Genomic DNA, 24,753 nt, shown 5'->3' with positions numbered 1-24,753 from the left:
ACGTTCCCCCATGCAGCGACCTTTCACCCTCGCGAAATCGCCCGATCGTTATCTCGTCCGCGAATCTACGCTATTATCTCGTCCGCGAATCCGGAGAAACAATGGTCGCGAGCACCCAGACGCCCAGAAGACGAACCGCACGATCCTAATCGCTCTCGATGGAGTGTGGCTTTGAAGGGGATGTGGCTTACTGGAGTATGATTGTGTGAGTTGTACGGGGCCCCGTGATGTCGGGGCCTGGCCGCTGGCCCACTCGAATCAACGGTATTCTTCGCACGATCTCTCCGAGGCTTTGCTAAATTAATCGTAGAACTCGATATCATTAAATTCTTTTGTTTGCACGATTCGAACTTTAATTTTCGTTTTATGTACGACTGATCAGCAATCGAATAAAACGAAACAACGAATTCTCCGAGGATTCGAGAAGACCCCGACACCGGGGACCGCAACCGGGCCCGAAAGGGACCAATTGCCGGCGACAGTGTGACCCGGAACGAGTTCTCGTATATGCGTTAATTGGTGCCACGATCGACGCGTGCGTTCCTAAGACACGACGGGCTACGTGTTATGGATTTGTGAGCATCGTTGCTGGACAGAAATCAGCGATTTTGCTTTGGTCTCGTTGATTAGCGCAGCTGCTCTACGAAGTTCTTTCTAACACAGAGTACAGTAATGTCTCCCTTACTGACGCTCAGACTGTCCACAAAAATGGACAATTTGGGAAGAGGAGATACGATTATTCGGGCCATGCAGTTCGTTTTTATAGTTTTTAAGAATCGATAACCATAACAAAAGAGCCACAAGGCTCGAACAATCGTATCTCCTCTTCCAAAATTGTCCATTTTTCTGGACAATCCGAGCGTCAATTGAAGAGACATTACTGTACAATCAGCTGGGACTGGATTCGCGCGCGTGCTTTGCTGCGTGTGTGTCTGTCTCTGTGTTTCGTCGTAGACTATTTCCGTTCGGTGAACGATATAGCGGGTGGTACACAAAATATATATATACAGTGTCGTCGCATCGACGGATCGTTTTCTATATTTGCACCGTGTCTTCGCGAATCGTGGTACTGTGACAGTGACGAGAGCCTCTCGCGAGGCAGTCTTTGTTTCGGTTATCGTTCGTGGTGCCCAACGCTGGTCCCCGATTGTAAGATTCACCGATGGATTTATCCGTTCAGGCAGAGAAAGAGAGAGAGAGAAAGATTAGAGACATAGAGAAAGAGAGACAGATAGAGCGAAAGAGAGACAGACAGAGTGAACGAAGGTACACCATCCAACGACTACAGAGGCCCACAGGAGGTTTTTTAGCGAATTCGGTGAGCGAAGCTCTACGTTGCGGACTGAAAAACGGGAACTGAGAAACGGGAACTTTGTCACGGAGGTTCGTTCGAGCTCGTTGTAGAAGCAAGCTGGCTGTTGAGACCGAAAAATTTCAGAATACAAGTCAAAATACAAGTCTAGAACATAATTTTCTTCGCCGGGACTCGATACAGTAATGTCTCCCTTACTGACGCTCAGGTTGTACAGTAATGTCTCCCTTACTGACGCTCAGGTTGTATACAGAAATGGACGATTTGGGAAGAGGAGATACGATTATTAGAATCTCGCGACTCGTTTTTATAGTTGTTGACAACCGATAACCATAAAAACCGAGCAACAAGGCTCAAATAATCGTATTTCCTCTTCCCAAATTATCCATTTTAGTGGACAATCTGAGCGTCAGTAAGGGAGACATTACTGTATCTCGCTTCCTAGTGCATTAAATTCTCAACTTCGTTTCATCGAATGAATAAAAAAAACATAGGCCTTTTCGAGTCAGCGGCGTTCCTCTCAGAAAGCCGGCTGCACGATCGGCAATTTTGCACGAGTTTCCTCTGCCCCCGCGTTTCCGAGGCAGCTGAAACGTGTTCGGGACCGTTCGAGACGCGGCCGCGATTACCGAGGCCGCGTCGCGCGACGGATGATTCGATTAGTATCCGAAGCTGCGGAGGGTGGGTTTTTTTACTCTGAAAAAAGAACCGTGGCTCGGTTCGCCTGACGGGTCTCACAAAGCGACGGGAATTACCGCGTCACAACCGGCTGGATGTTTATGTCGCTATCGATTGGTCCTCGGCAGTTCGTTTCATCGCACCTGTCCGCCATAAAAACACGGAGGAAGATCGTGGCGCGCGCGCGAGAGCAAACACACACGGTCCCCGTATTTTTAGCCGCGTGTCCACGCGCGGAAAAGCCGTCCGCCGTCTCAACGTCTCCGTCAACGAACCTCCGTCAAACAGTTTCGCCGGGCTGCCCTCGCGATCCTTCTTCCGAGAGAGAGAGAGAGAGAGAGAGAGAGAGAGAGAGAGAGAGAGAGAGAGAGAGAGAGAGATCTTCGCCGGTGGTGATCTTTCGAGGGATCTCCGGTGATCCGAGAGAGCAGCCTGCGCAGTTCCGGGGACCGACGCGACGGTTTCGGGATCGGGATTGGGTCAGAGGATAATAGGACCGCGTGAACACGCGAGGCTAAGGGCTCGCGAGGCTAAGGGCTCGCGAGGCTAAGGGTTCGCAAGGAAAGGGCAAAAAGCAATCGGGTAGATACTTAGCTGCTCGGAGCTATCGTCCGACGATCGATTTGCGTGTGAGCCGGGTGTTCTATCTCTCTAATAATAGGCCGATATGCGTGCGCAGTGCTCTGCCCGCGACATAGTCGCGCCTTCGGTCTGCGGGGACCGAAAACATGGCCGTTTGTGGGCTCCGATCAGGCCGAAAGTGGGGACTAGGGCGCAAGCACGCGAGAAACTGCTGTTCTCGCTTATGGCGGCCATTGGAGCGGCCATTGCAGCGGCCATTAGGCCGCGGCCGGACCTAAAAGGTCTTCTTACTCTTCTCGGACACGACTTCGTCTTCCAGGCTCTGCTTCTCCAACGAACACCGCTCGAAATAACTTCGCTGTAGCTCTTCGTTTCGGCCTTAACCCTTCCAGCCGGTTTTCCACGTGCACGCGTACGTCGACGTCGCATCGGTCACCGTGTATACATAAAAATGTCGTACCGCGTCGAGTTGTTGCACAGGCAAATCTTCGTAAGCTATTCATTTATGGAAAAGCGAAGTTACTTTCGCGATCAATATGAATGTAACACGATAGAAATGTGATGCAAAAGAAATATAATCGAAGCCTCGGAGATTTGAATATCGGCTCGAGGGTTGACTTGCTGCGAAGACTAGAACCACTTTGCTGCAAAGACTAGGTCCTATCGAAGTCGGAGCGGTCTTCTTTCGAGAAGCAGAGTGTCGCGTCGACTGCGGATTTTTCGGGACAATATTCGTTACGATCTACGGGAACGACCGATCGGTGCACTGTTACATCGCTATTGTAAAATGCGTGATTTTAATTTAATATCAATTTAATATCGATTGAATTTAAATTGAATTTAAATTGAATTTTCATTAGATTCAATTCAATCGAATCGAATTCGAAGCAACTGCTACGAAATTGAAATTCTTCCATTCGTCACGATGCCTCGAAACGATCGATGATCGCGAAAGGGTTAAATTACAGAGAAAAATCCGCAGAGGACGATCCACGTGGAACGCGATGATCTCGGGTTCCGAGAACGACCGGCAAGATCCGATCCGCATAAAACGCACCTTCTCGGTGCAGCCAGAGCCTAAAAGTTCGTGATTCTTGGGTGGTTGAGTTGGTCGTCGATTAAAAAAAGTAGTAATAAAGAAAAATCGTGCGCGTCGTTTCGCGGAAATCCCCGGGATCCGGGGATCGTTCCCCTAAGGGGAAAGGATGCTAGAATCATCTAAGAGACAGATAGAGGCAGAGAGAGAGAGAGAGAGAGAGAGAGAGAGAGAGAAAGAGAGAGAGAGTGAGAGAGAGAAAGACAGAGAGAGAGATAGATAGAGAGAGTGAGGAGGTTTGGGTGTCCTACCTTTAACGTCATCGTCCTCGATCGTTGTGCTGCTGTCGGTCGATTCCTTCACCTGAGAGCCGTCGCCCTTCTTCGTGCTCCGACCTGGAGCACGCAGAGCGTTTTTCAGTGAGATCGGCGCAGACAATTATGGGGCGGCATACGCAAAATTGTGTAATTCTCAGACAGACAAACGGAGAGAGACAGAGAGAGAAAGAGAGAGAGAGAAGTGGGAGAAACGGGGCTTGCTGTTTGTCAAGGTTATTTTGTGGTTGGATCACGAGACAAAACGAGGGATCGGGATGATAACGGGTTATATTAAGGTTATATTGGGACGGAGATTGCACGCGACAGAGCTCGCAGCTGGATTAGAGCACACAAAAAGACGACGAACGACAGGGGATGTGGGATCGAGGGACGTCGAGAGAAGAGAGCTTGGTCGATCGACCCATACTCGAGAGCCAGGGATCGTCTCGCGATCGAGACGCGCCGATCGAGATGCGTTCGAGGATCCCGAGGGATTCTTGACGGTGTGTCGTGATCTTGAACGAGGCTCCGGTAAGTTTCAGGAACTGCCGAGGATTCCGGAGAATCTCTCGTTCGAGGTCATCGACTGGGATTTCGGACGAGACACAGGGTACGAGAGAGTTCGTGCTAGAGAAGCGCTCGTGCGAGTCACAAGGAGACAGAAGCTTCAACAACAAGAAGAACAAGACGAAGAAGTACAAGAAGAAGAAGATAAAGTAGAAGTAGAAGAAGTAGACAGACACTGCTCGAAATTCGGCGGCTCGAAGGCACCGCCGGAGCAGCGAGACGCATCTCGATCGAGAGTTTGGATCACCCAAGATCTGCCAGCTAATTAATCCCCGATCGGTTCTCAAACTTCGCTATTCGCTTCTACGCGGCATCGAAGATCCTTTATAAACAGGATGCGAAGATCTTCTGGAACTGCAGACCGCAGTGCACTATGACAGCTTCTACGACAAGACTATAACTAGAAATGCAATCTAACCGACCGAGGTTTAAAGATCGCTGTGGAAACGTCTATCGGGGCTTGTCGGAGACCTTGAGCTTCCAGTTGGTCGCGGATCTACGGATCTACGGATCTACGGATCTACGGATCTACGGATCTACGGATCTACGGATCGACCGGGATCGACGCAACGATTCTCCGAAAACGTCGAGTGAAAGTCATGCTCGTTTACTGTATTTGGCAGGGCGGGGAACGGATCGTTAGCGCGGCGATTAAACGAGCGCGAGGTTCGCTCCAATTAGGCGACGCGACGCCTGTTTAATCACCGTTACCGTCGACGAGGTTCCCGCTGCGTCGACCCGGTCGTACCACGTCGCCGACTATAGTCGCTATAGTCTTCTGGAGGAGGCTCGGGAAGATCCGCGCATCTTCCCGGCGAGACTGAAGATCAAGAGACAGGGTGTAGATCGAGGAGGAGCTCGAGGACACGTGTCTTGACGTGTGACAAAAACGGAGAAGAGAGACAGATAGGTAGAGAAGTTGGAGAGAAAGAGAGAGACGAAGTAACAAAAATCGGAATAACACAGAAGAAAGTGTAGGCAGAAGACAGGAGACAGAAACGGAAGACAGAAGACAGAAGACAGAAGACAGAAGACAGAAGGCAGAAGACATAAGACAGAAGACATAAGACAGAAGGCAGAAGGCAGAAGACAGAAGACGTAAGACAAAAGACAGAAGACAGAAGGTAAGACAGAAGACAGAAGGTAAGACAAAAGACAAAACACAAAAGACAGAAGACTTAAGACAAAATACTTAAGACAAAAGACAGAAGACTTAAGACAAAAGACAGAAGACTAAAGACTTAAGACAGAAGACTTAAGACAGAAGACTTAAGACAGAAGACTTAAGACAGAAGACTTAAGACAGAAGACGTAAGACAAAAGACAGAAGACTTAAGACAAAAGACAGAAGACTTATGACAAAAGACAGAAGACAGAAGACAGAAGTCTCAAGACAAAAGACAAAAGACAGAAGTCTCAAGACAGAAGACAGAAGTCTCAAGACAAAAGACAGAAGACAGAAGTCGTAAGACAAAAGACAGGAGACTTAAGACAGAAGACAGAAGACAGAAGACTTAAGACTTAAGACAGAAGACAGAAGACGTAAGACAAAAGACAGAAGACAGAGTGGATCGAGGACATGGATTCCATAGGTTCTAAGTGGGAGAGCACTCTAGTGCATGTGTTCAGCATGCGAGACAATCGTGATTAATCAGTCAATCAATCAATCAGTGAATAAACCCGCGAGCGTGTTCCGCCGATGCTCTCAAGACGAGATTGTACGTTGGTGCCAGGAGAAAAATGGTCCTCGGTGTGTTTACCTTTCTGATGGCTCCTTCTCGAGAGCTCGGCTTGGCGTGTATCCGTGCCAGAAGCGTCGTGAACGAATCGCAAAAGAGAAACACTGTTAAACTGCATGCTTCAGCGGTGTGCGAATGTGTGTCCGATATATGCAGGCTGTTTCGAAAACGTTGAGACCGATCTCTTCTGTTTCCAGTGGCGATCCCGAAGATCGGCGTCGAGTCGATTTTCCCTTGGCAAAAATATTCCCCGCGACTTGTTGAACAAGAAAAACAATAAAAACAAGAAAGCAGCCGGAAGATCGAAAAAGTATTCAAGAATATATTATATTTAAAAGAATGCATTATTTTCAGCTCGACAAAATGATTCAAGAATGAATTTTCCTCGCAATCGACGAAGAAAACGTTCATTTCGCGTAAAGATCCGCGATCTACAGTAATGACTCCCTAACTGACGCTAAGAATTCTTCCCAGATTGTCCACAATAATGTACAATTTAGGAAGAGGAGACAGGATTATTCAAGCCCTGCGAGCTCATTTTTATAGTCGTTGACAATTCGTAACTATAAAAACGAACCGCAAGTCTCGAATAATCGTACCTCCTCTCCCTAAATTGTCCATTTTTGTGGACAAACTGAGCGTCAATTAGAGATACATTACTGTACTCGCTGTCGAAGCCGCGCAGAACATTTTCGTAAAGGGGCAAATCACTTCGAATCGTCTCAGGAATCAGCCGTTTTTTTGCAACATCTTCGGGGACAGCTTGCGCGGGTGGTTTTCAGAAAGAAAGTGTGCGTGTCTTTGGTGCGCTCTCGTTCGTCGTGCGTGCGTGCGTGCGAGCTTGCGTGCGTGTGTATGCAATCATGTGTGATTGTTCTCTCTCTGGTTCTCGAGATTCGAGAGGAAAGTTCGAGAGAATCGCGACGGTTTAGGCCAGGCTGCTCTCGCATTGCTCCAAACGAAAACTCGAGACTCTGTGTGCATGTCTCTGCGTGTGTCTCTGTGCTCGCGATCGCTATGCCGGACACTCTCTGGTCAAGCAGATGCGTCTCTATCTCGTTCAGGAATTCTCGGGTTCGACCAGCTCTTGAAAACACGGCCATTCATAGCATGCTGCGAGGCCCGCCGAGGCCCGCGTTCTACCCGTTCTAGGCCCAAGTGTGTTTGCTTGCATTCTTTTTGCTTGCTTGCAGCGTGACCGGTCGCCTGCTCGATAAATGCCGGCGAGAAGGATAGACTGAGTCGGAGAAAAAAGCGAGGCGGAAAAGCGAAGGCATGCCAACTGTCCGTCCGGACCATTCTGTCGCGGCGGTTTCCCTACCTTGATTAGCATTGCCTTAATTATAGTATCGATCCGATCATTTTCGACTACCGTCGAAACGACGATTACGCGAACGTGTCTCGCCGACGAATGTCTTTCCGTTCTCGCACTTCCTGTGTCATGGTATTAGGTCATCTTCTGTGTCGCGTTAAGACAGTCGGAGCCAGCTCAGTGTTCAAACCACTGTTGCTCGAAACCTAACAACCCCTTACAGTTGCAACGACCCGAGAGAAACAATTTCATACGTGATCAACTAAATATGAATATTATTCGTGTTTCCCGAAACGATATACAGTAATGTCTCCCTAATCGACGCTCAGATTGTCCACGAAAATGGACAATTTTTCGACAATTATTGGACAATTATTCGAGGCTTGCGGTTTAGTTTTATAATTACAAAATTGTCGACGACTATAAAAACGAGCTGCAAGGCTAATCGTATCGCCTCTTCCCAAATTGTCCATCTTCGTGGTACAACCTGAGCGTCAATTAGGGAGACATTACCGTATAATTCGATTCTTCTTCCGTCAAAGTCTAGGAATAAGAATAAACGAAGGCGCGCAAGGAACGAAAATTGTCTCGTTCCATTAGGAGAAGATTGTTAACGACGAAAGGAGGATTAGTCGACGTAGTTGCGAAAGAAATCGCGTCGCAAGGGGTCGGGTGAAACACTGTAATTTGAAGAAACGTTTAGCATCCCCATTGGCGGGGCAGTCAAAGCGTTAAAACGAATTTGTATGTCGGAGAATTCCGACGGAGAAGAGAGCCCGAATCAACGAGATTCTAGAAAAGGAAGAAGATGCTTCGCGTTGGTTCTTATTCGACGGAGAGGCGACCGCTCTCTTTCGAACGATCGAACAGCGAAGAAAGAAACGTCGGAACGTCCTGTGACCGAAAGCAGAGGCGACCTCCGTAGGAGCTCGTGGCCGCAACAGAGAGAATCTGGTTCGTCTAATACCGTGAATTAACGGGAAACCGCCGTGGAACGAACCGGTCCGGGATAGAAGATTGTCCGGGATCGTGTATCGTGTGTGTCGTCGTGTGGCTTATCGTTTATCGGTCGGATGGATTCCCGATATCGTTCAGGATCCGATAGAGAGAGAGAGAGAGAGAGAGAGAGAGAGACAGAGAGATAGAGAGAAAGAGAAAGAATTCGGAGATGTTATGGAGGGTGTTTTCGTTGCACCTCCGACCCACTTCGCGTACAAGTTGCGTACCTTTTCGTCAGAATCGATATCATATCAGTCGTTATTGGAGGATCATATAGATCTTCTCGGTGAAAATGTAGATCGTTTTCGATATATACCGTGTGTCCCGCAGTTCTCCGTGACATATTTCGCCCAGGAAATATGTCGCGAGTACGATAAATGTCAAAAATATCAAAAATATCAAAAATATCGCATACCACGAACATTTTGTATCGCAAAAAATTTATAAACGCTTTGCTAATCTTCGAGCGATGACCTAAACTTGTATAGCATGTTTCGCGGAGCGATAAGATTTCGAAAAAAAATATAGGAGAAAAATTGGCGCCTTTGTTCGTGCAAAATTTCACGTCGACTCCGTCGACGAATTTATCGTCAATTTTGTCTAATTTCGCAAGCTTCGTCTAATTTCTTCGCAGGCGACGTTGATCTCCGCGTAATCAATTTAATTTCAATGAAGCTTTATGGACTTTCACGTTGACTTATTCTTGCTTGAAAAGAACGCGCCGCCCAGTTGCGAGTGGAGAAACGCGGGACACCCTGTACACTTGACACATAGACAGAGAGATTTGATTTCTTGGCTCGTCGACGTATGTTCGTATGTGATAGATAGATAGAGAGAGAAACAGAGAAGAGAGAGAGACAGTAGAGACAGACGGATAGAGAGAACGATTGATCGTTGGCTCGCGTTCTCTCGGCTGGAAAAACCGAATCCGTTCTCCGGGATTCGCGGGGTATCCGGCTTGCTTTATTCCGATCCAACGGCGACTCCCCTCTCTCCCACCTGACACAGCTCCTCAAAAATTGATCGACGCGATCTATTCGATTCGATTCGATTCGATTCGTCCGTACGCGCGATGCGTCTACGAGATCCAGGCTCGAAGAATAAATTACCGAGAACGGTCCGAGATTTATGGGGCTCGTTGCTCGCGCAACGATCGAGGCGGATCCGCTGGATCGCGGTGTTGCGCGATAGAGAGATTGAAAAAATTGGAAAAATTGGAACAATTCCAGTCGCGGAAAGCGGACCGAACGGAAGAGCAGTCGCGATCGACAGTTTCGCGATCGTCGGTTGATCGAGCTTTCGAGGCGAGAGAACGACGAGCCTGTCTCGGTGCCGCGATAACGATCGAGCAGCGATCGCTGGATCGTCGATGACGTGCGAGAGTTCGGCGTCTGAAGGGAGATGTCGAGATCTATCGGGAGCTTGAGCGTTGATATTCGTGGGAGTCTGAAAATCGTGAGAAGCAACAACGATCCGGCTAATGAACGAAAGATTAGCGGCGATGGTCGCGCTCGAGTCGTGGAGAGATGAGCCTGGATCAGCGGGATAATTGGTACGATTAACATAGATGACCGGGGAACGATCTGATAAGTGATTCTGATAAGCGGCGGGGCGTGCGAGAAGCTCGAGAGCGAGTTATGAATCGGCCGACTTCTGTTTTTCGCGAAAATGCTTTTGCAGTTCTCGTCGGGCCCTTCTTGTCTCCGTCCACATGGGCCATTTTCTCCATCCCCTGTTCCCATTTCCCCGTTTCCCCGCTTCCCCGTTAAAAAGCAGACTCTCTGCTTCGAGTCTGCATCCACTAGCGAGCTATCATCCACTGGGAGACACGGTCTCTTCGGAAAATGATCGCCTGTCGATCGATCGGCGATCAGCGATCGCCCGATTCGACGTCGAGCCGCGTCTCCGCGCGAGAGTAAGTGTCCTAAGTTCCTGACTCGAACTACACGTGTACAGTTAAATTGGGGTCAGTTGACATATGCGTGCCTTAATATGCTACTCTTCAAAGCTCAGGCACGAAGGTATCGAAATCCATCGCGATTTACGTGTACGGACGCGTAGAAAATCGCGAGTGCAACGAAATGCACGCTTTCGCGAGTGCAACGAAATATACGCTTTCACGAGTGGCAACGTCTCGGTACATCTGTATCTTATTTTTTAATCAACTCGCCGAAGCATTGTACGCAGATATTACCAGAATTACCCAGAATTTACTGGGTTGAGATACGAAACATCATGATCTTCGTTGATAACGTGTAATATGTTGATCGATTGCTTCGATCTACGAAGACTAATTGTGACATTTTCTGTAAATGCTTTTGTTTTAATAGTGACGATAATAATAGCAGATAATTCTATAAATAATAATAGATCGAATTCACGCGTTCGGACGTTCAATTGAAAAATAAGGTAGAAATATAACGAGACGTGCATATAATATAATACACGTGAAAGTATTTCAGTGCACGTTCAGCGAGCGTCGCGCACCCTTGACTTTCAGTGCACGCGTGCAATTAGGATCCGCGTATTTCGATGCACGCGTGCAATTAGTGTATTTTATATACACGTGAAATGGAGATCACCGGTCTAAGCTCGGCCGCGGTGCGTCCAACGAAACGAATCAGTGAACGGAGAACGACGCAGGCATATTCGCCTAATCAGCGCCAATGACTGCAACCGTTGGTCAACTTAACGCTCTCTCCGACTGCTTGGATCGTCGTTTCGTGATTCGTCTCGCGATTAGTCTCGTCGCGCGAACTATGCTACTTCGTTTCACTTAGAAGACGACGTTCTTCCGCAGGAACTGGCATAAAAACGGCGCGCTCGAGAGTGAAAAATTTCGGGAACGCGCGTGGAGACTCGATGCGAACGAGGATCGATGGCTGTTTTCGAGCCCGTAAGTGAAACAAATTGCCGACGAAAGGCCGCTCGTGTTTGCACAGCGGATTTCGCACGGAAATTGTTACACGGCAACGAAACTATTTGATGGGAGCGATAGCGAGTCGCACGCGAGCATCGGCCGACTCGCTGTATTTCCTCCAGGAAATTACGTTTCTTTCGGAACTTTCGCGAGAGCGAGAGAGAGAGAGAGAGAGATCGGTATCCCGTGTTCGGAAACCGATGGATCCTCCGGCACGAAAACTCCTGTCCCCGTTCGATCGTTATCTCGCCTAACTGTCGCTGTTTATGCAAAGTTCCCGCGAAAATTCGAGCGATTCTTCCGTCTCGGTCGAACAACGTTAACCGGCGATGCGAATCGATACCCTCGATGTTTATCGTTTCCCTCGATATAAAGCGTTCTTCTCGATAGAAATCGATTTCCTCGGTATACAGTAATGTCTCCCTTACTGACGCTCAGATTGTCCACTAAAATGGATAATTTGGGAACAGGAGATACGATTATTCGAGCCTTGCGGCTCATTTTTATAATTATGGACAATTTATAACTATAACAATAAACCACAAGGTCCGAATAATCGTATCGCTTCTTTCCAAATTGTTCATTTTTGTGCTCAATCTGGGCGTCAATTAGAGAGACATTACTGTACAGTAATTGTCGGCTCCTACCTTGATCGTGTCTCGAGCACGAATGCATTATATAACTATGTATCGCGCGCATATTTGACACACCTCGATCAAGCGGATCGATCCATCACGATCGAGACGATCGATTCGTGAACGGCGATCCAGTCGATCGAGAGGCGTCGTCGTAAAATTAAGCGGCTGGCAAACTTAACGGTGACGAACGTAAATAAATACATATATAGAGATATATAAATCGCAGTCAAGTCGCCTAATCGGGGTGACGATGGGTTGGTTGACAGTGTCGGTTTGCCGTGTGTACCGGGTTTATGGTGTTTCAAACGCGGAGTCGGGCTTCCTCGATCGGATTCAAGTCGGTTAAAAAACGAGTCGTACGATCGCGAGAACTGTGTTTTTTCCACGTTTCGTTCGCCTTTCGCGCGCGCAGTTCACAGAAGTTATACTATCAGTTATCACGGAAGTTAGCATTCGCTAGTTTCTTCCCGATCGTCTAGAAAAATGTGATCGTTCTCTAGAAATCGATGTTCTTCCAAGCGATCTATCGGGTTATCGCGAAAGCGCGATTCCGGTTCGTTCGCAAGCTGTCTATTCGGCAAAACGAAACGACTTCCGCGAGAACCGAATAAAATTGCGAAAAAAAAGCGAATAAAATCGGTCGGTCGATCGAAACGAAGCCCCGACTCCGTTCTACGGATGCAAGATGCTTCTCTACACGACCAAACGTACGGGGCTAGAGCGTTCTAAAGGGTTACACGCTGCTTCCGCAGTGCTCGTACACTTTGCCGAGGACGTATGTATAACAGGTACACGCACAAGTGCGGCAAGTGCAGGAGAGCGCGGCAGCTGCATACGGATACACAGAATACATTATAATACTGTTTCGTTCGAGCATCTATGGTACAGGGGTGACAGGGGGGGGGGGCAGGACGGACGCTGTGTGAACTAACAAGTGGGTTTTTGCTTGTGTGTACGTATGCATATTTCCGTGTCTGTCTGCTGCTGCGTGCGCGTGTCTCCTCCGTGTGTGTTTGTGTGTGTGTGTGCGTCTGTGTGTATCTATATACAAACGTACACAGAGAACAACACGACAAACACAGAGGACGTGAACCGCTCTCCTCGATATTCGTATGCGATCTCGCGCGAACGTTGCGTGTCCCCGGTAAAAAGATTTAAACGAGTGCGATCGCGAGATTACAAGTTATAAAATTCGTTTTAAAATGGCCGCGACGGTTCTCGCGAATTAAACAAATTAAGCAAATGACGAATGAGCAAACGATGGTAATGATTTCGGATCGCAAACGCGACGAGATCGCGACAGGAACACCGCGGGAAAACGGAAGTCTGGGACACCGATGCGTCCTCGTGTTCCAGCGAAACCGAATGTCGAACGCACAGGTAGCACAGCCAAGACGGTTCTTGGGCAATTTTCTCGCTAGTGGACCGAAACAGTTGCGTTTTCGGTGCTCAAGACAAGATGCGGTCGATGCGAAAAGCGTCACGCTTTATTTCTGATTTCTCGCGAATTCTCGTGATCGAACTGTCGTCGTTTCGCGAAAGCGCGTCGTTCGATGATCAATCCCCGGGGCTCGTTTCAAAGCTCGGAGCTTCTACTTGCGCTGAGCATCGTTCATTTCTCCTGTAACGTGTTTTCGCATCGTGTAACAGATGGAAAACAGAAGATGGAAAACCGCGCTCTTTCTGGAGAACGTTGCGGATTCGAACGTCTGCAGATACGCTGGACAATTTTTTTTCATGACCGAGTCTGATACAGATTTCAACAGCGAAGTCTCCCCTTTGCAACAACTCCTCAAACTTTGATGTACGATTTTTTTTCAGCCGCTTTATTAAACTTCGAACGATGCTGTATCGCTGCGTTACGCGAGCGAACTTGCTCCTCGTTTCTGTTTCGTGAAACGATTGGAAGAAGTAGTGCGCCAAGTTTTGAGGTGTCGTTGTAAAGAGGAAGCTTCGATCTTCAAACCCGTGGGCGATTTATTCGTCGAACATGTTTTTCAGCGGGGTCGGAGGCGTTTCAAATCGTCACGTTTTCGAGCGAGTCTTCGGTTCTCCGTTTGCTATGAGTTTGCGAAAGCATCGACGAACTGCGAAGGTGGAGGCTTCGAGCTTTAAAACGAGTCGAGATTTATTATGATCCTCGTCGACCACAATTCTGATACACTCGACAGCAAGATTAAAGCATCGGTAATCATTGATCGGCTGTAACTCGATGCTGCCTGAATATTCGCCGACGTCGTCGTAAAAATGTAGGGGCTACGTTAAAGTGCCATAATTTCGCGAGAAAAAATCGTAGCGACTTCATTCTACTCTCAAATTAAAGAGGAAGGTCCGAGCTTTGCAACGACATCAACAGCACGATCGAGAAAAATTTTCGCAACTCTACAGAGAACGTTGAACTTCGCGCTCTTTTGGTACCACGAACATCCCCTCCGATTCGTGACGCAGGAACTTCGAGATTCAATTTTTTAAAGGATTGCGATCCCGCGACAGCTTTCAAGACTGTTCAAAGATCGAAGATTTCTAAGGTAAAAAATAGCCGACGCTGCAATCTTGCCGTGGAGTGTAATTCCCAGCCCCAAGAATCGAGAGATCGATGCTCTCGGATCGCCCGAAATTCGGAAAAACGAAACGAAACGGCCGAGAGATCGGCGCTTGGATCGAATGAATCGAATTCCCTTTTGTCTATTTTCTGGCGAACGCGATGTATATGCCCGGAGAAAAGCGACGAAGCATGACACGAAGCATGAGCCGACGCATGTGATGCTCGGTTGCTCGTCGACCGATGAGCATGAAATGAGGAGATTGAGAGAACTGCTTGAGTCCACTGCGATGACGATTCGCGTTACCCAGAATACATTGGTGTCGATAATGGAGATTACATATGTATATATAATACAGGGTGTCCCAAAAATGTCTCGCAATCCGAACATGGCGGGTTCCTCAGGTCATTTGAAGCAACTTTTTCCTTTACAAAAATATTCTCCGAGGCACCGTTAACGACTTATTAACGAAAAACAGTGACCAATGAGAGGCGAGCTCGACTGGCGCGAGGCGACCGAGCCAATGGGCGGAACTGAGCTTCGTGCGCTGGTTGGCTGGGCCGCCTTGCGTCAGCCGTACTCGATTCTTATTGGTCACTGTTTTTTCGTTAGTAACTCGTTAACGGTGCCTCGGAGAACATTTTTGTAAAGGAAGAAGTTGCTTCAAATGATTCGAGAAACCCGCCATTTCCAGATTGCGAGACATTTTTGGGACGCCCTGTAGAATATAGGTACGTGAATCTATATAAATCGTGACGCAGCAGGCGCATTCAGAGGATCCAAAGAAATTCCAAGAGTAGAATCATTCAGGGACACAGAGAAGAGAGAAGACAACTGAACAGAGTTTCTGGGTAACGTAGCACAGTCCTTGCAGGATATGAGGTGTGCGAGCCAAGTGCATCGACTATGAGGTACACCGGGTATATATAATATATATGTATATATATAGGTATATATATATGTATAGACATGTATATGCATACGATAGTACACGATATGTATATACACGCGTGCTACACACATATATATGTATACATATTATGTAGATATGTAGTATATGCGTGTGAGAACGACTAGAATGACGCTCGGAGCCAGCGAGGCCGAAATTCGGGAGGATTTCTCCAAACAGGAAAATCGAGAGGACGCTTTTCATTCGAGTCACGACCGAGGCCGAATCTCAGGGAAAATTTCACCTCGCTGCTCCGCGATCGAATGGATCTGTGGGATCAACGGGTAGTCTAAATCGTTCGGTGCACGAGCAGGAATGATCTCGGTGCTTCGTCACGTGGCCACGCTCTTTCTCCATCGTTCTATTTTGTTCTTTTTGTAGACCGTCGTCTCGAACTTCGTTGCCCAATTCTTTCCTAATTGAAAATCTGATTTCGCGCTCAATACATGAATTCTTTCCTAATTAAAAATCTGAATTCGCGCCGTTATAGTTACATTTTTTCACGTCCAATTCTGCGTAATTGTAGCTAAATTTTGTCCTAATTAGAGACTAGGATCCGCACCGTTAGAATCTAATTGATTCCCGACTCGAAATCCGATTCAATGTCCTCGAAGCCAAATTCATTGCTACTTCGACAATTTGTTCTTTTTTAAATTAAAATACCGCTTTCTTTAGCCAAATTCCGTTCGCTCTCTATAGCATCGCTTTTAAAACCAGCCGATAATTTGTCCCGCGACTCCAACCCTTCCTCGAGAACTCATGCCAATTACGAACGCGATTGCGTCGCGTCCAATCGTTGCGTTTCGAAGAGATTTCGGCGCGTTGCCGTGGTCCCGCGGAATTTGTCGAGGCCGAGGGTAGAAGCCCGCGAAGAAGAAGAAGAAGAAGAAGAGGACTCGGAAAATGAATTTCGCCGGGTCGCCCTCGAGGCGGCCCGTTAACCGGATCCCGCGGAACTCGGAGGGAAATTCGTTTACTCGGCTGGCGAACGCCTATCTTCGTTCTACTTAATCCTTCTCCGGGTGTGCCCGTGCCGGCAGGGTGATGGGTGCACGCGAGCCACCCTCTCCGAGCCGAGCCGAGCGGAGCCGAGCCGAGTAGAGCCACCCTCTGCGCCGGAGGACGCTGCTAACGTCTTAATAAGGGGAGCAAAGCTGCGTGCGCGGCCACGTCTTGAAGCACCTCTTCAAAAGAACGAAAGGGCTGATGAACAACTATCCTCGGTATATATGTATCTACACACACCTATTCATGTATATACGTATATACAGAGCGAAATGGAGAAAGAAAGAGAGAGAGAGAGAGAGAGAAACAGAGAGACAGAGAGAAAGAGACTGAGAAACAGAGAGAAAGAGACAGGGAGGGGAAAATGAGGGATGTTTACGTATGTATGCGTGTCTGTGCAAGACGGACGAACAACGTGGGCTGGGTTTTATGGGTTATATGAATTCAGGAATGTATAAAGAGACAGAGAGAGAGTGAGAGTAAGAGAGAGAGAGAGAGAAACGTCGGGCGAAGGAGAAAGAAGATACAGAAATAGAACGACAGAAAGAAAGAGAGAGAGAGAGAGAGAGACAAGGGTTGGCGGCGGGGGCGTAAAATTTAATGGGAGATATATGATAAAAGTACTGTCTGTCGTGGTCCATGAAGCGCTGAAGAGGGCCGGAGGTACTTACCCTGTGCATCATACTTACTGGAAAAGTTCCTCGTCGCCAACATGGTCGTCAGAATAGCGACCTGCGGACAAACAACAGAGAACAGGCTGTACACAACGTGTTCCATTCGTCTTCGTTACCAATTTAACCGGCGCGAAAAACTCATTCGTATCAATCTACACGGTGTTCCGTTTGTCCCGATCCAACCGGACTCCATTGATATTAATGTTACGACGGTTTGTCTCGCCGAGGGAACCCCGCCACCTACGGGACTCGTCCGATCTTCCCCCTCTCGTTCGTCTTGGTTACCGGAAGAAATCGTCTAAAATTGAATGCGATTAAAATCGCAGCTTCTCGATCTTAATTGTCGCCGCGACTCTGTTTAATTCGCGACGAAATCGGTGGAATCGAGGACGAAACGACAACGTAACTCGTACGTCTCCTCGGAAATCTCGCTGTCGAAGGCAGCTGAGTTTTTTGGCTTCGGAAGATTCGTTAATACCCGGCACTCGAGAATATTAAAATTAAAATTATTGTACTTCATACGAGTTTAATTTTAATTTATATTTCATTCGATTCTGTTTGATATCCTTGAATCGCCTTGACGTAACTTTGAATCGTCCCGACTTGTCTTCACTTATTCTTGAATCGTTAAGAATCGTCCTGACTCGCCTTGACTCGTCTTGATTCGCCTTGAATCGCCTTGAATCGCCTTGAATCACCAGAAATCGCTTCGGCTCGCCTCGAATCGCCTCGAATCGTTAAGAATCGTCCAGAATCGTCGGAGCTTTTCAGAAGCGGACGCGTGAGTCCGGCCAAAGAAACGATCGATAGATCGACTCGGTTAATTTGCATGACGAGTGTCCTCCATTGGGATCTCGCGCGCGGGGCACGCGACGTTATCGCGTCCGAGCCGCATCCTTTGCATCCCACGGTCTCGGGAACGAAGGAAACCGATGTTTTATTCATTCGAACCCTCTCCTCGAAAAGACCGAAAGTGTTTTCGCCTCTTTTACCCCTGTTTCGCAAAGTTCTTTCACGCGGCCCTGCCCCGTCGATCCTTTCATCGAGGCTGGATAAACGCCGTTTCTCTCCGTTTCCTAGCGTACGCTATAATTTATTCGGTAATTTACGACGTTTCTCGCAACCACGCGGCGATCGTTTCTTTTCTTCCCTTTTCTTTCCTTTTCTTTGACAGATCGCTTTCGAATAGAGCTGAACTCGGCGATTCTTTCTCGCGCGAATTCCGTACGTCGTTTGCGAATTGTTGACAAAGACGATAGTTTCTGGATACGCGAGACCTGCGGAATTATGTTCTGAAATTCACGAATAAATATGCAACGAACGAATAGAATTTCGGAAGAGGGGTTGTCAGGCGATCGGCTCCGTAAAAATGACGTTGAAGATCGCATCGCGTCGCGCGACGTCTTTGGATCTCCGTCGCCGCGGGAAATTAACCCGTTCCAGAACGTGTACCGGACTAAATAAAATTGCAATTAAACTAGTTTGATAGCTTCCATCCCCCCCACCCCTTTGCCTGCGTCTGTTCTCGGCCTTCTGCTGGCCGGAGTTTTCATCAGCCGCGATCGAAAGTCGAGTTAATTAGAGCCGCGATACTTAACCTGTTACGCGGCGTTATTGCGCCATTCGTCGACTCGAATGAATAACAAAGCTCGAGTTACCCCACTTCTTTCTCTCTCAATTTCCCTCTTCCGTCTCCCTCCTACTCGCTCTCTCTCTACAGCTTTCTCGCTTTCTCGTTCGGTTTTCGCGAAACCGTCCGCTGCTATTATTATTATTTTTTTATTTTCCGCTGTTCTCGTCACCCGACCGCCGCGTCGCGTCGCATTCGCGTCTCGTGTTTCTTGATTGATATTTACGGCCTCTACTCGGGTTTCTGAACGCAGGCTGCTTCTTGTTCCCGTTGCATTTGATGCATTGCGGCCCGCTGCGGGGTTCCGCTGCTCGCTCGATTCCTACAGGACGACTCAAAACTGGTGCAACGTCCGTCCGAGACCGCGATTCTCGATCGATCGATCGGTCTGTCGAAACCTTTCAGCGATTATACCGTTCTCGATTTTATGCAGGTTATCATCGCGTGAACTTGATCGATTTTCTTACGGATTATACCAGCGGTCCATCTCTTTATACATCGCGTACGATGAAATAAAGCATATAAAATAGAATCAAGACGAGCGAAGACGAGTCAGGACGATTCTTAACGATTCAAGAATAAATGAAGACGAGTCGGGACGAGTCAAAGCGATTCAAGGCGATTCAAGACAGTTCAAGACAATTCAAGATAATTCAAGACGATTCAAGGCGATTCAAGATAATTCAAGACGATTCAAAGCGATTCAAGGCTATTCAAGATGGTTCAAGACCAGTGAAGGCGAGTCAGGACAATCCTTAACGATTCAAGACGAGTCAAACAGATTTCAGGCGATTCGGAATAAGTGAAGACGAGTCGGAACAATTCGGAACGATTCAAGAGGAATCAAGAGAATCCAAAACGATTCAAGAGCATCGGAAGAGCTCCGATTGCATAATATTTCCTAAGAAAAATCGCGAGAGAAGGCCAGCCACGGATTGTTCGAGTCGTCGATATTTCTTTCCGGTTTCCGGTCCGTTTATTTATTTATTCTCGTTAATGGTCGGAGGATAGCGAGCGCGACGCGACGCGACGCGACGCCAAGAATTGCTCAATGATTCGTTGATTATTAATGGGACGCGACGAGAGAGAGACTGGAAATACCTCTGGAACGACTGGTTGCTGGTGTTGCCTGCGCAACGAGAATCTACTCTTCAAGCCCTTCATGTCGTCGGCGTCGTCGCCGCTGCTTCCGTCGGCCGAGTTTCCGTCGCAGTTGCTTCGCACTGTTCACTTTAACGACGACGAGTCTCACCGTCGCGACGCGCACCTTCTCGCGGCGGAGCGTTTCGATCGAGCGACTGCGTCCGTTCGTCATAAATCAAAATTGCGAGCCGAGGCCCCGATCTCCGTTAATTCGGACTCGAGATAAAAAATCCCGCACAGCATCGCCGATTTTTCGAAGTATTTAGCCGCGCAAAAACGAGCGAGCGTGCCGCGCGGAGCGGCGAGGAACGAGCGCCGCGCGATCGAAGCGCAATTCCCAGCGCGAATTAATTAAGAGGAAACGCATCGAGCAGCGCGCGTGCCGGTCCCCGCACGGCGTCGAAGAAGCCGGCATTAACCGCAAATACTAATCACATTCGTTCCTAATGGAACGATCGCGTGTTCCGAGAGCGTACCGTACGGCCGACCGCGTTCGACTGCGGACGACATCGATCTCGCACGAAAACGCGAAAAACTCTGTTTACCCGATCGAGGGAGGGGAAGACGAGGACGCGACTGTTATTTATGCGAATGCCTATTACAAGGCTCGCTTAATCACTGCCACGTAGAAGACGGACGAGGCTCTGCAGGTAGCCGATAGCGTCGCCTTATCGGCTTCGTCCCCTAAATGACCGTGCCTATTGTCAGCTCTATTATTAATGGGGCGACCGACATCACGCGCCCGTGAATAATATTACGCGTCTAACGACCGAATCGAATGACGCAATCGACCCGAAAAAATCCTATCTCTTTCGCTACGACGTGGACCGGGTCACCGGAAACCGAGGGTCAATCGAAGCCAATTTAATTACAAATCCGATCTAGGTTCTTCCGACCAGCTCCCTGTATCTCTTTTCGGTACGAAAAGAAATCCTCTTTGATAGAAAATAATCGAATAAATCGCTCGATTTCAGCATACGTTGCGATCGAACGGCCGGGAGGTCTAAAATAAATGATTTAGGGCGCGATAGGCTCGGCGGCGAAGCGGACCGTTCCGACGGACGGCGGCCGATAAGCCGTTGTTGATCTCCCTCGCGGAAGCCGGCTAATGAATTGCGCTTTAAAATTCGATATTTAATTAGCGGAACGAGGAGGCGGCGGACAGGCGGGCGGGCGGCCGCATCGAAATTCCTCGGGCTCGAAAATGAAACCCGTCCGGAGCCGAATCGCGTCGCGCCGCGCGACTGTAATCCTCCGCCTCGCGACTTAAGCTCGACGACACTCGAGGGAACGAATAGACCCAGCAGCCCGTTTCGTTCTTCGTTCAGAAGCCAATGAATCGCATTACGGCTCGTCGCCGTCGCCGCCGCTTCGGCACTTCGAGGCACTCGAAACTCTCTCCGCGCCCTCGCGGAACATGGAAACTGCTCTGTTCCGCGCTGCGATCTTTTCTTCGTTTATTCTCCGGCGATCCGTCGCGATTCGACGAACCGACCGCTGTTTCGTGATCTCGCCTGGGTAATCACTGGAGAGCACGGGATCGCGCGGAATCGACGCGATCTTCGACGCGAGCGGACACCGGCAAACGAACTCGTTCAGACACCGCGAGCCACTCCCGCGACTTCCCGGCACTCGCAACCTCGACTGTTGCACTCACTGGATCGAGTGTCGCGCGATTCCGACGGCAATTCGAGCTCGTGCACACACAATTGCAACAGGCGTCGAGGAGATCGGGAGCAGACGGGCGAGCGGGGATCCACGAATTCGCGATGAAAGAGGCTCCTCTGCCGCCGACGGAGAGATCGGCGACCATTGTTTTTAACGCTGAACCGTTGCTGGTCGAACCACCGGTTTCCTGTCTTTTATTTTCGAATTATTGAGACCGTGGAACCCTTTTGATCGTGTCTCGCGATCTGTCGACCGCGTATAAAATGATGACAGAATATTATGAAATTTAATATGCGACGATCTTAGCGTCAACTTTGCTTAGAAAAACATTCTCGTAAAAAACTGATTCGCTCGGTTTGTTGATAGGAGCATTCGTTGCGATAATAAATTCGTGGAAATAAATTCCGTCTTTCCGTTCTTACGCAGCAACGCAGTTATAGCTATTGTTTACATGGAACGCCGATGGTCACTGCTCGACAATTAAACAAAAAAAATCTGTATAAATCGAAAGGAAGAATTCTCTCATCGAGATGAGAGTTTTCGAGATCGCTCGGCGAGCCCGGGCAACCCGTTCCCGAAACTCGAAATCGAATTCGCTTTTGTCCGTCCGCCATTTTGTCGGGTCGATCGACGGTCCCAGCGGCGCCGGAAATTTCATTTAACTCTTCTGGCTGTAATCGAGTGACGGCGGAAGAGTGTCGGAACATTTTGTGCACTGTAAACTGCGAGTTTCTAGAGTTTGTCGATCCCGGTGCGACCATGAGGGGAGTGCGATGGGCGCCGAGGGGCACCGAGGGGCGCCACGGGGACGGGCGCAGCGACGCGGAATCGATTCCGTTTATTCGGCAGTTAATCGGCCGGCTGGACTCTTCCTGGTTTCGTTATTGCACCGGACGAGCTCCGTTGTGCTTCGCGATTGATTAACAAGGCCAAACATCATCGAAATGATACGCAAACGAACCGACGGCCATCGCTCAATGCCGGAGGCTTCGGCGCGCGATCCATGGATCCGCTCGAATCTTCGGCAAACGATCCATTGTTGCGTCGCGATGGACGCTCAACCCTTCAGCAGAGAGGTCAACGAAGATTGTTAGATCGGACGTCCAGTGATTCGAAGTCGACGTGGAACTATCGCAACTTATTCTCGCGTTTTCCGTCGGTCTCGGAGCGACGCCTTCGGAAAAAGACGATCGACGCCATTGTTACGGAGGAAGTGATAACAAACAGAGATTTTACAATAAACCGTGCTATTAAACAAGCGTTTAACATCAAGTGCGACGACATTACGATTTCCGCGTCCGCAACGAGAAGAACGTCCCGGCCAAGAATTTCGACGACGCTCCGCATCGAAATAATTCTTAATTAACAAGCCCCGAAGCGTCGCAACATCTCGAGCGTCGAAACTCGCGCGTGTAATCGTTATAGTTTCGCCGGGTAGTTTCTGCCGGAGTCGCGGAACCGTGACGCGGCTGGGTCTCTTCCCCTTGAAATTCATTAATCGAGGAACCCTCGGCCCCGTGACCGTCCACTAATTACGAGCCCCGGCGGAGCCCGATCGGCGGATCGTTTAATTAGAACAGCTTTTCGGCAGCCACTCACCTTTAATTTGCGCCTTGCGTTGAATTTCTTCAAACATTCCACGGTCTCTTGCCTGTGGACGACCGAGGCGACACGCTCCCGTTGCTGCAACACGAGAAAACAACCTGTCGTCACCGAGAACCCGACAAAAAAAACGGCGCTCCTACTCCTTTCGGACCGCGCATTTTTATCAGGATTTTTAACGGGATCTTTCGATCGATGAATCAACGCGTAGTCGAACTCTTAGATAGATAGAAGCTCGTATCTCTGAACAAAGTGCAAAGAAACATTGCGAAGACGAGTAAAAATGGTGTACAAGAATTAGGTATCAACCCTTTGCACTCGAAGCTATTTTAATTGTAAATCTGAAATAATTTTTCTGACTTACAGTATTTTCATTTTATACAAAGTGCATTTTATGCACGCGAAATTGAGTCTCGCGACTTACACAACGGTTACACTTTTAACAATTTCCTTAAATCTGAACTTTGTTAATGTAAGAATTACCTTGGAACGTGATATAACCAATTTTAGCAGTGCCTCAGAGTGCAAAGGGTTAATATCGATCGCTTTTACTAAATTTGACTGCAATAAAAATTGTATTCGGCGTTATCAACGGCGACATCGCAGCGATATTTGCTTGCAGCTGATCCGTGAAGTCCCGATTTAACCGAATTTTAAGGCGAATGCGCTTCTGTCGAGGCTAATGCATTCTCTCAGCCGTGTACAACAAACAATAATAATCATAATAATGATAATAGGTTGACTTGAGGGTCGACTTACGCAGATCCATGGGTGCTTGAGTGCCTCGCTGGCGGTGATCCTTTTGCTCGGGTTCACCGTCAGCATCTGATTGATCAGGTTCTTGGCTTCCGGCGTGACGGTGTCCCATTCTGGACTGGGATACTATCGGTTTCAACACCAACGAGAGACGATCAGAGAGCAGCGTGTGAACCGCGCGCTCTGTTTCTCGCGAGAAAGAACGACGGAAGCACCGCCGTTCCGCTTTCGAGAAACAGGGGACAGGGTTCGCGAGGAAGAGGGAACGACGGGCGCGTCGAACAATGTTTTTTTTTTTTGCTGTGGAGGGATGGATGGGTGCCTTACGTCGTAGGATCCAGCCTTGATCTGCGCGTACAACCGGTGCTGGTCCTCGTCCCAGAACGGCGGATAACCGACCAGGAGGATGTAGAGGATGACACCGCATGCCCAAATGTCCACCGGCTTGCCGTAGGGCTCTTTCTTGAGCACTTCCGGGCTGAGGTAACCGGGCGTCCCGGCGAAACCTTTCCCATAGATCATTTCACAGGTTCATTCTTACGTGAGCCGCACTCTTAGCGCGACGATCTACGCTATCCTATCGATCCCCGCGGTCGAGTTGACCCCGTGGTGGCGCCGCGAGAGGTCACCGAACATTTCCGCGGCACCGCGAGAGGTCACCGAACGCTTCCGCGGCTCGCGGA

At 48.7% G+C, this 24,753-nt stretch overlaps 1 protein-coding gene across 38 annotated transcripts in view; it reads right to left on the bottom strand.

The window, feature by feature from the left end:
* CaMKII (Calcium/calmodulin-dependent protein kinase II) overlaps positions 1–24,753 on the bottom strand; it is a 115,677-nt gene that overhangs the window by 30,340 nt on the left and 60,584 nt on the right. For 17 of the 38 annotated variants that reach the window (XM_076518253.1, XM_076518250.1, XM_076518252.1 and 14 more), the window contains exons 8-12: positions 24,398–24,576; positions 24,074–24,196; positions 23,312–23,395; positions 17,269–17,329; positions 3,920–4,003 (exon numbers count right to left, since the gene is read on the bottom strand). In XM_076518253.1, the coding sequence (XP_076374368.1) occupies positions 3,920–4,003; positions 17,269–17,329; positions 23,312–23,395; positions 24,074–24,196; positions 24,398–24,576 (531 nt within the window). The remainder of the gene's footprint in view (positions 1–3,919; positions 4,004–17,268; positions 17,330–23,311; positions 23,396–24,073; positions 24,197–24,397; positions 24,577–24,753) is intronic. The other 21 variants (XM_076518255.1, XM_076518259.1, XM_076518288.1 and 18 more) reach the window with 3 other exon arrangements.

The sequence above is a fragment of the Megalopta genalis genome, chromosome 2, assembly GCF_051020955.1.
Source record: "Megalopta genalis isolate 19385.01 chromosome 2, iyMegGena1_principal, whole genome shotgun sequence".
In the NCBI taxonomy this organism is placed as follows: Eukaryota; Metazoa; Arthropoda; class Insecta; order Hymenoptera; family Halictidae; genus Megalopta; species Megalopta genalis.
Note: the sequence above shows the minus strand (reverse complement) of the source record. Positions and strands in the feature narration are given on the sequence as shown.